This window comes from Prosopis cineraria, unplaced genomic scaffold, assembly GCF_029017545.1.
Source record: "Prosopis cineraria cultivar Desert tree isolate PC_DT_omini unplaced genomic scaffold, ASM2901754v1 PC2173, whole genome shotgun sequence".
NCBI lineage: Eukaryota > Viridiplantae > Streptophyta > Magnoliopsida > Fabales > Fabaceae > Prosopis > Prosopis cineraria.
In genome coordinates, this window is record NW_026557498.1 from 8,509 (window position 1) to 20,147 (window position 11,639).

Sequence of the window (11,639 nt, forward strand, 5' to 3'; positions counted from 1 at the left end):
TAATTGCAGTAAGCCAAGAACTGTATTCCTTCAGTAGACAAATGGTTTTAGTCTTCTCAAATCTCAACCACCAATTAACATCCACATAACAAGTATGACAACTTTGATATAAATCAAAATTTATTGGCTCAAGAAAAATACAAAGCCAGCAAAGCATATTAGTGTTTTTTCCCCTGGTGAATGGAAGTTTCGGCTTTATGACTAACAAAATTGAAGTATTGTTGTTACTAAAACCGAAAAATCCTAACTTGTGCTCTTCATCTTCCAATTCATAGTTATCTCCTTCCTCTGTCGCTCTGCTCACAGGAATCACGTACATTTTCCATAGCAGACATAGACGACAACAGCTGCTGCCGCAATAGCTCCAGTAGATCCTGCAACCATAGGCCACTGCAACTTCAATCCATTCAAAGCCTTTGCTTCACTATCCATGCCTTCCACAGCTTCCTTGACTGCTTCATCTGCCTTCTCCCTCAGTGATCTGATTACATTTTCTGCTTCCTCAATTTTCTCCTGCAATTTTAGAATATTTGACTTCATGCTTCTTGATTTCTCCTCTGATTCTTAGTGCCTCCTGCAAATTTAGCTTTTCCTTAATCCACTCCTCCAATTCAAGTCCTCTCTCTGTAGCAGCCTTTTGCAACTTCTCAAGCTTGTGTCTGACCCCACGAATTTCCTTCTCTTTCTCGTCAATTTCCTCTCTTAATTCTTCCTCTACCCTAATTTTCTTGCTCTTCTCCTCAATTTCTTTCATCTCCAAAACCCCAATTTTCTTCTCTAATTCCCTCGCCTTCTTCTCGATTTCTAACTTTGCTTGCTTTAACTCTTCTACTTCCCACTTTAGATCTGACACCATCGATTCTTTCTCTTGCAAGACAGTCCTCAGTTTAGCACACTCTGTCCTAGCTTCCTCAACAGCACTCTTCTTAGACACTGAATCACGGCTAAGCCTGGAAACTTCGATCTCAAGACCGGCGTTTCTCGCCGCCACAACTTCCGCTGCCTTCGTGGCCACTTGAGACCGTTCGAACTCTCTCTCCAAACCTTCCAACTTCTCTCGCATCTTCGGTTCATCTTCTCTCAAGACATCAATCGCCAGCGTCAGTTTATTGATTTCGGTCTTCCTCCCTGCAATTTCGTTCACCAATCCGTCTCTCTCACGTTCCAATGCATCGATCTTTTTAGTCAATTCCTCAACGTGACCATCACTCTGGCGTAAACCAGGCTGATCATCAACCTTATCGTTTGCCATTGTTAGTTCTGGAAGAACAAGGAACGGTAATCAAAGCGATAAAGCAGCTAAGATACTAAAAATCGCATAATGACCATTACTGAGTTAATTTGACAAATAATGAAATTGGAAGAGATTTCATCATTTCAACAAAGACCGAAAGAGAAAGAATCACACATCTCACCGTCCAAACAACAAAGATAAACGATCACTTGAGAGAGGCTAAAAATTGAGGACGACGTCGGCGTTCAAAGTCGAAGAGAATGAGTCACCGATAAATGCTAGAGTTTTTGAGAAAATCAAGGACAGGTGCGAAATTCCGGAAAATCACACCAAGATTTTCCCAGAAATCAATAAAGGAAACTCCCCATTTCTTTCTTTTTGGTCCCAAAACTCGAGTCTCGGATGCTTTGCAAAACGCTGATCACAAAATGCAGAATTGGATCTGACTGATCATACATCTTCGTTAAATAAACTTTATAATATTATTTTTTAAAACATAAAAATAAATTTTTAAAATACTGTTCATCTTATATAATCTTATCTATAAAATTAAATAAACAATATAATAAATAATAATAATATTAAACAAGAATAATTAATGAAATTTTATTTTTATCAAAAGATTTTATATTATGGAACATGAATCACCTCTTATATTTTATGAATTGGAAACAGTATGATGTAACATTATTTTAATTTCTACATAGAATCATTATCTATACATGTTACATTATTTCGTACTGTTATTTAATATTGATATTGATATTGATTGATGATTATGGATGGTATTGAAATCATTATATTATTATTATTATTATTATTATTATTAATGTAATTAATTGATGATATGATCATATGAATGTTCAGACAAAAAATTAGTGCACCACTTTGAGCTTCACACCTGTAAAATGCCTTTCCTGATGTGAATCAAAGTATTGCCATTAATAGACTAAAACCAAATTGTAAAGTCTTATTATTCTTTATTCCTGTTAGGCCAAGCCAAGTTGTGATTAAGAAAGTGATTTTGTATCTTTTTGAGATGTGATTAATCCTAAACAAGTGGCCAAACCAAATGATGTGTTATTTTTATAAAAAATAATTTAAAAATATCTTTTACATATTAATTAAAAAATCATACCATAAATTATAAATAAGATAAAATGAACATTTTAAAATGTGTCATACAAATAAAATTGCAAGGAGTTTTTTTTTTTTATTTTACCTACATGTATGATTGTTCAAGACATTATCAAATATTACATATGGATACTTTTTTTAATAGAAAATCAAATCATAGTTATTCACATTGTACAGAATTAACTCTTTTCACTAAATCAAATTGCTATTAGTAAATAGATACTGATGCTATTGACAAGCGAAATGGAATTTAAGACCTCTTTTTCATTTTTTATAAAGAAAAGTTTAAGTGAATTGAGTTTCAAAAATAACCAAAAGTATGATATATCTTTAGATTTAAAAAGCACTTAAAAAGATACTTATAAATTACTTACAAATAAAGTATTAACATTAATAATGAAATTTAATCCCATAATTTTATAAGTTATGAGTCAAATTTTTATTAGTTGGATCAATAATAATATCTTATTTATAATCACAAAGGTCGATTATAAATGAGAGGCTGTAAATAAAGCTCATATGTCACTAACAAGACTGTTTGCAAGTCATCTTTAGATTGTTGCTTAAATATTGGGGAAAGTGACAATTAAAGACCCCCATAAAAAAAATTAATAAAAAATAACGACTTTCAAGTTGTAAGTTCTAATGTTTCAGTCGTGGAGTATCCTTGATATTTTTTAAGAGTTCTTATTTGTTATTCTCCCTAAATATTATAAGCCCATCTGCCAAATCTCAATCAAACTCGGTCCACATTCCTCTTATTTGGCCAAAAGTTTTGAGGGAAAATTATTTCCTAAGGCAAAACTGTGGTACAAATGTTTTATTACATCAAACGTATCAAGTAGAAATTTTAATTTTTTGAGAGTCCTAAATATAATTTTACAATATAATTCTAACTACTCGCTTCATTTAAGTGTTAAACATAAAAGTTAGGTATCTCATATCTGTTACAATCTATAAGATAAGATATTTTCTACAAATCCTATTCAACTTAAGATACAGAACATTAAATAATTTTAATAATTTTATTTTTAATTATATGTTTCAATTATTATTTCTTAAAAAAAGTCTATTAAAATTTTAGTTGTTATTCCTAAATCACTGGTATAAAATATTTAAAATAAAATATTTGATGAGAATATAATTAAAAATGTATATAATTTTTAATTTTTTAAAAAAATTAAAATTTTAGCTAATAACAGAAAAATAATTATTAGGGGGCATGGTACTAAGAGCCCTAAAAACACACATAATTACAGTTTGGGCCTAAAAAAAATTGATATTACACTGCAGGCTTTAAGGCTCTTATTACAATTTTTCTTAAGATTAAAAGTATATTTTTGCCCTTTTTTATTTGAATTCAAAAAACCTGCGTGAAATCATACACAGCACAATGCTCACATATGCTTAACTGAAAATCCATGCTTTTTTAGTATATCAATAGCTTAGACTCAACAAAATGGATAACTTAGGCAGATCATATATAACACAATATCTGCTATACATAAGATAATGTTCACGTACACTCAACTTAAAGTCCACGCTTTTTTAGTATTTCAGTAGCCTAAACTCAACAAAATGAACAATTTAGGCATATCATATACAACACAACATACACTATGCATAAGACAATGCTCACATATGATCAACTTAAAGTCCATCCTTTTTAGTATTTCAGTACTCTATACTCAACAAAATGGACAACTTACGCAGACCATACACAACACAATATCCACTAAGCAAAAACAATGCTTATGTATGTTCAACTCAAATTCTATGCCTTCCAGTGTTAAGAAAGACAATTACATCAAATATGAATAATTTCATGTTGGTACTAGCCTAATTACTAAAACAAGTACCCATATAAAATTTGACATAATATGTGAAGTATAATATATACAAAAAATTAATACTTATATCCAAAATATCTAACAGTTACTTCTCTTTATGAAAAAAATATCTATGATTCCCAATTATCTAAAAAATATTACTTGGGAATGCTTTCAAATACATAAGTATAGTTGCCTGTATACACCAAAAAAGTATAATGTGACTACTTCTCATGTTAAGTTAAGATTCTTGCATGTCTTGTGACTATGTCTGACCTCCCCACATCTTAAATGATGATAAATCTTTTTATCTTGAAATTAAGACTCTATCCTCCTTATCCATGACCTCCCATGGCTAGTTCAAGGCGGTTGCAAAAAAGTTTGTGATAAGTTATTTGTCAATATTGTTGTATCAGTAAGTTAGGCTTAACAAAATGCACAAGTAAGCAAACAATGTACAATACAATATCCATTATGCACAATACAAGGTTCATATATTCTCAATTAAAAGTTCATATAATTTTAGTTTATCAATAGATTAGACTTAACAAAATGCTCAAATTAGGCAAACAATGTATAACACAAAATTTACTATGCACAATACAATGTTTATATATTCTCAACTGAAAATCTATGCGATTCTAATTTATCAATAGGTTAAGCTTAACAAAATACTCAATTTAAACAAACAATATACAACACAATATTTACTATGCACAACACAAGATTCATATATTCTCAATTAAAAATCCATACGATTTTAGTTTATCAGTAAGTTAAGCTTAATAAAATGCTGAAATTAAGCAAATAATATACAGCACAATATTCACTATGCACAACACAAGATTCATGTATTTTCAATTGAAAGTTCCATGCGATTCTAGTTTACCATTAGGCTAAGCTTAATAAAATACACAACTCAACATTTAACAACAACTCAAAGTTAGTTTTTGCATAACAAATATTTCAATATTTCTGATAGCAAATTTTTTTCATATTAGGTTATATTTTATTCAATTCACATGTTAAAGTCCAATAAAAACAAGTCAACTATCATTATTGTACAATAACTAATCTAATCTAAAACTTTCATAATCAACTTAATGATTCAACAACCTTTAACTTATATCAGTAATAAAATCACAATTGAAATTTCAAACTGAAGGTTTTCCTATAGCTAGGAATACAGGTAGGCCTGGCCCTTATAAGCTCGACCTTAAGGGCCTAAACCCTTGAGCTCGGTTCTCCATGTTTAGTCCCTTTTCTGAGGCTCGGCCCTTATATAAAGGGCTCAAAGCTAGGCCCGGAAGCCCCATTCTAAAAAATTAAAATAAAATTAAATATTATAAATTAATTAAAAAATTTTGAAATTAAAAATATTAAAATCCTCACAATATTTTAAAAATTAAACAACATGTTTAGAAATCTAAATAACACACATTCATCAATTAAAACCCAAATCTTCCTCATCCTCATCATTTGCAAATAAAACATTAGACCCCTCAAATGTAAGTGCACTTGTTGAAAATGGAGGTGGTGATTCAATATCAATTATCTTTACAACTTCTTCATCACCTATAATAAATATTAACCAAATTGTGTCATTATTAATCAAATATATGTAAGTATGTGTATATATACATATAAGATAACTAAGCTTATCAGGGCTTGGAGGGCCACCGGGCCTGGGCCTTTTTTTATAGGGCTTATCAGGGCTAGGCCCTCAAGCCCAATTCCTTTAAAAAAAATAATTTTTAAAGCCCTAACTTTTATTTAAATAGAGCCTCCTAACTCAGCCCTTATTCCTAGCTTTAAGTTTTCTCATCTAACTAAATATTTGGCTAAAATCCAACTATTTTAGATAATCCTCTCATCAATTTATACGGGGCTAAAAAGCCAGCAATCTCGTTCCATCACATTCTACCTATGGTTCCAAGAAGAAAACATGGGCAAGCAAGAAGCAATCAACATCAACAAATACTGAAAGCTAACAAAGCATTACATCACTCTTTGCTTGTGGTTCAATTGTCAGCTCTTTCTTGTTTCAGCGTAAAAATAGTGGATAGCATTCTTAATCAAAACTTAATAAACAAATTTTTAACCGAAACACAGTTTAAGATGGAGAGATTTTGAAATCTACACTTCTCAAAAGTTACTCCTCATCATTAGAGTTGAGAAACTTTCGCATCCTTCAGCTAGGTAGCCTTCTTGCTTTCGTCATCAATCCCACCACTCTCTATTCATTCATTTCCATTTATTTTTATAAAAAATAAAATTATATTTTTGATGTAAAGAAAAATTACAATAAAGGCCCAAAAGTCTACAGAATAATATCAGATTTTTTTCAAATCCAAAATGCAATAATGTGTTTGAAAGGCCCTTAATGTCATTCCCCCTAATTATTAATACTCAATATTATGGACAAGAGGAAATACAAATAAAGTAAAATAGTTAAGTTTTTTTGTACAAAAAACGTGTTCTTTCTTTAAAATACTGTTCTTTTTTTTATCATGTACATTGAAAACTATCTCCTGCAATCAATAGAGGTAATTTGAAAAAATAATAATAATAAATGTGAGGGATAAAAACGATTGAAATCTTACAATTAAGACAAAAACAAACACCTCATCCAACTTTGTGCATTTAAAAGAGGAGGAAGTATTTGATAAAATACATATAATTCTAACTTCCAAGGTAAAAATCTATATTTTTCCTGCAATACTTTTAAGGGAACTTCATAACAGAAATTTACATGCGATTTATCCTTTTTACTACTCATAATAATTGAGTAGACAGAGTGAGAGAGAGAGAGAGATGAAAGAGGTTACGTGTAAGAAGGAGTTAATTCCAATTATACAGTTTCTTACCAAAGTCTAAAGCATCTGACCAGAGAAAGCTTAGCTCTTTGAAGGGAATGACAGCCTCACAGCCTCGCTCACCCTTATTTTACACAACCTACAAAGAGACCCAAGTGCCTTCCCACATTAAGCACCTCCTTCTACAGCCATTTCTCCCTCTTGGCCAAAACATACAATTTGATGAAGCCTAAAACATACCAGTCATGCCATACTGAACAGGACCAACCTTTCTATGAGCCGTAGTCCCTGTCGTGGCAGCACCGATCCGACCATATTGAGCCTTTGTCGGCATTAAGTTTGAGTCCATAGCTATTCGATCGTCCGGTTCGATGCTGTTCACTCCAGCTCGCGTCATAAAAAAAGGGTTCGTATCAATATTAATAGCTATATCCGGCACTATTTTGGCTCGAACTTCAGAATGCGCATGTTTGGCTTGCACCGGTACGCCCTGATCAGATTCTGCTGTGCCTGACCTTTCTTGATTTCCAGAGCTGGATCTTTGGTGGTAATATGCAGGGTGAACAGCTTGAGAAGGAAGCATGGAACCTCTGATAAATGTCCTAGGATCATAAGAGTCCTTGACAACACTTGCATACTCGTACGGAACAACCGGCCCGACTACTTTTCCGGGTTTTGCTGAGAAGCAAATGCAACATTAGCAAATCAGTTGTTTATAAATGTGAAACATCAACTGAACACAATGGCAGCAATTGAATACCTATTGGAACTCTTTGCTGCCCCTGAATTGACCTTGTCACAGAAATTTCTGCACCTCTGGAGTTCTTATTATATTCCTCAGATGTTTGCCTGCTTTTGCCAGAATTGATATCTGATTGCTCCTTTGGTGGAACCATATTTGAATGCACAACTGTCGACCTACCAATAGCTCCGAGATATCAGTAAAAAACTAAAACATAATTACCTCCCCTGAATGTGCTCGGAATGTGAGAATCTTGTAAACAAATGTACATATCGGGAAAATGAGCAACTAAATATGACAATTGCAAAATAACTCCGAGGGAGAATGGCTTCATGGGCACTAGTTTACAACAATATAAACCCATGCTTCTCAAACAAATATATTGATGTGTACTACAAATATGCAAGTCATGCTTAATAATACTCATCCAGGACAGAGTGGATTAACCTTAGAAAACTGATGCACCTATATTCAATCTCTTTATCAGTTTTCTTTACGCACAAACTCCCCCCGTCTCAACTATAAGCAAAAACTACATAATTTTCTTGATCTTCAAACTCTTGATTAAAAGCAAAAAATCCCAGTTTTAAATGTAATTAATGGATGTTCCCAATTATGCCCCTCATTCAAAATTAGAAGAGAGGAGTAGCTGAAATTGTCGCAATAAATAACCATCATTACTAACAGGGGCATTTAAGGGGAAAAAAATCAATTTCAAACATAACTAAGAAGAATAACTAACTTTCTAGAAAATTGTGAAACAGTTTTTTTTTCTTACAATTGAAACCAGAGGGAGCATTATTTATCATAGAACATTCATCCCTATCCTAAGAGTAATAAAACCAAAGGTATTAATTTCATCAATGAAGTTACAATTCAAAGAAATAGTTGGAGAAATGCAACGAGTCACTGCATTTAAGAATTACCTTGGAAGAGAAACATGCTTTCTTTCAAGAGGCATGATGGGGCCATTTTTACTATTTTCCTCAAGATGAACAAACTGCTTCCTGAAGTGATCAACAGCACTGTAAAGAATACGATCCCAGAAAGTATAAGTAGAAAATAACATAAAAGAAATTCGATTTGATGTCTATCGAAAGAAGGATGACACAGAAGTCAAAAGCATCCAACGAAAAAAAAAAAAAACCTTGGATAAAGAAAATTAGGTCTCTCTGTTCCATTTATGTAGTCTTTCAATAGTTGTGGATGATACTCTAAAATCTCACGGAAGATTAGCTCTCGTATTTCCTCCTTTGTAACTCTTCGCCTTTCAAACTCAAACTCCATTTTACTGATAGGCTGGCAGGATGGTTCCCTCTCAACCTTTGCCAATCCCTTAAAGTAAGGATCAGCCAATGCCTGCAGACACCCCAAAGATCAAAAAACTTTTAGCACCTGAAGCAAGAAACTGAAGATAACATTGTCCAGGTTGATGTACAACCTCTACAATACACTAGGCCTTCTTTAAGAAATTGTAGAATACTGAGTTGCAGTTATATATTAACCGATAATACTTCTCAATGCACATACATAAGCAACAGAGAGAGAAAGGTAACAAACCTCTTCAGCAGTAGGCCGGTCTTTTGGATCAAAAGCAAGCAATCTTTCCAGTAATCGTAGTGCTAAAGGATCTGCATTAGGAAATTTTTGTGAAAATGGTACAGGTTGCTTTTTCCTCATGCTAGTTAGATATCTCCTCGCCTTATCATTACGAACCTACATAAAACATAGAAGAATGTTGTGCGGAAAACAATTTTAGCAGGAGACAAAAGCAAGGCTAAAAACAAGTATTTTCTCACAAACACTGCAAGGGAAATCAATTTACCCGGGATATAGTATCCAGTGAGGGAGTCCCAAGCAGATCAGTCATCAGATCCAACTGATGGACAACATTTTTACCAGGAAAAAGTGGTTTTCCCGTTAGAACTTCCGCAAAGATGCAACCGATACTCCAAATATCAATTGCTGTGTGTATACTGCAATATGAAATTTTAAACAAAATGATAACAATAATAAGTTTGTATTTTCAATATCTCAAAAATGATACAAAACTAAAAAATACAAACTTGGCTTTCATCTACAAGTTTATATACTTCTCTATATATATATAATTTTCAATATTTATTGTCTTTCCTTTCACTGAATATCTTAAATGGTCTTCGATACTTCTTCCAGCTATGATCAGACAAGAGGAACACGACAAAGAAATGGATAAGATTACAGGTCCTTTTCAACGTTTCTCTTCAGATAACAACTTCAAATGTCCGTTGTGTGCACAGTAATGAACATGGACAAATAACTTTATTCGTGTCAAAATGCTAGAGGGTTTTAATCACCTCTCACCAAGTAGCTTCATGAGTAACTTTTCCTTTTCAGCCATGAGCCTCGTGAGTAACTTTAAACATCAAATATGATGAAAGGCAAAGGAAAAAAAAATTTGCAAGAATAATTCATTTTGTTATCAATTTCTCCAATTATTACATGAATGCTTAGTTAACTCATATACTTGATTTATTTTCATTTGAACAAAAGTAGCACAATTTTTCCTCATCTAATATTTCATAAAACAACAAAGAATACAACCAGCAGGTCATAACACAGTCACACTACTAACTGATAGATAAGGAATAGCACATAGGTCGCAGATGTTACAGTTGGCAATTTGATGGGAAAGGAAATAATACAGAGCACGCATGTGCAATTTTTAAATGCAAGTTTAATGATCTTGAACTAATGCAGGGTGAGCAGACTACGCAAATGTCTGTTTCTCACTGCCACAAATAATCTGAATGAAGGCATACCTTTGAGTAAAATGATCCACAAAGCTCTGGAGCTCTATACCATCTTGTAGCAACATAATCCTACATGCGCATAGAAGTAAGAATAAAACACCGTCTTCTACTTTTGGAAACAATATTTAAACTCAAAACTAATATCAAGTAAGGCGGAGAAAAAGGGAGAAGGAAAAGGCAAAAAATAAAATAAAAACAGATAAAAGGATTGTATTGCATACCGTCCAAAATATGGTAGTTTGTGTGTCACTGAAGCAACTCTAGCTAACCCAAAATCACAGATTTTGAGTTTACAATTTGCATTGGCCAATATATTCTTTGGTTTCAAATCTCGATGATAGACATTTGCTGCAATGTAGCCAGGAATCCAATAAGAAATATTGAAATTAACATTAGCAAAAAAAAAAAAAAGAAAAATCAAGAATAGAACAAACATACGGCAAAAAAGGCAAACGAATGGCTTAAAATGAGTGAGGGAAATTGCATACAATCTCAGGAAAGGCAAAACCTATATTGAAGAACTAGAATACTTGGACATTCAAACAAACAACATGCACTATCCCAACTCTTCCCTATTGAATGTTCATGAATGTAAAAAACAAAAATTATTCACTTATACCCATGAGTAAGACCACATGAATTCAAGTAAGAAATTCACGAACAAGTATCAGACATCAAATTGGCCAAATAAGAAGATATCAAAGAATACCAGTGTGAATATACTTCAATCTCGAAGTAGCTGGTAAAGGAAAAAACTGATAGTGCTCTTTCGTTAAGTCATCATTGCTTTAATGACTTGGTGAAGATCAGACTCCATTAGCTCAAAAACAACATAAATATCTTTAAAGTCCTTGCTAGAAGGAGGCAGCATAATGTGTTTAATTTCAACAATATCTGGATGTCGTAGAAGTCTGAGCAGCTTTATCTCACGAAGAATTCGGGCGGCATCAGAGATGTGCTCAAAGATGTCATGAATCTTCTTTATTGCTACTTTCTCACCTGTGTGAGTGTCAGTGCTGAACAAACAAAACCATAACTTCCTTTTCCAATGACTTCTTGAATTTTATACCGGTTGGCATCACCATATTC

The 11,639-nt window shown here is 32.8% G+C and overlaps 3 protein-coding genes across 3 annotated transcripts; all 3 read right to left on the reverse strand.

Annotated features, from left to right (window-relative positions):
- LOC129301522 (peroxisomal and mitochondrial division factor 2-like) lies at nucleotides 1-1,678 on the reverse strand. The gene is made up of 2 exons (XM_054940083.1): nucleotides 1,416-1,678; nucleotides 1-1,260 (listed from the first exon to the last, which is right to left on the reverse strand). The coding sequence occupies exon 2, from the start codon at nucleotides 1,250-1,252 to the stop codon at nucleotides 503-505; it is 750 nt and encodes a 249-aa protein (XP_054796058.1). The 5' UTR covers nucleotides 1,253-1,260; nucleotides 1,416-1,678; the 3' UTR covers nucleotides 1-502.
- A 5,333-nt stretch (nucleotides 1,679-7,011) lies between these two features.
- On the reverse strand, nucleotides 7,012-9,742 carry LOC129301523 (mitogen-activated protein kinase 20-like). The gene is made up of 6 exons (XM_054940084.1): nucleotides 9,584-9,742; nucleotides 9,319-9,474; nucleotides 8,906-9,117; nucleotides 8,685-8,783; nucleotides 7,777-7,934; nucleotides 7,012-7,694 (listed from the first exon to the last, which is right to left on the reverse strand). The coding sequence occupies exons 1-6, from the start codon at nucleotides 9,626-9,628 to the stop codon at nucleotides 7,246-7,248; spliced, it is 1,119 nt and encodes a 372-aa protein (XP_054796059.1). The 5' UTR covers nucleotides 9,629-9,742; the 3' UTR covers nucleotides 7,012-7,245.
- A 92-nt stretch (nucleotides 9,743-9,834) lies between these two features.
- Nucleotides 9,835-11,549, reverse strand: LOC129301521 (mitogen-activated protein kinase 20-like; the record flags this gene model as incomplete). Its single annotated transcript, XM_054940082.1, has 4 exons — nucleotides 9,835-10,619; nucleotides 10,772-10,898; nucleotides 11,260-11,305; nucleotides 11,347-11,549. Coding segments are annotated over 4 exons (488 nt in total), but the record flags the coding sequence as incomplete, so codon positions are not given.
- Between the last annotated feature and the right edge of the window lie 90 nt (nucleotides 11,550-11,639).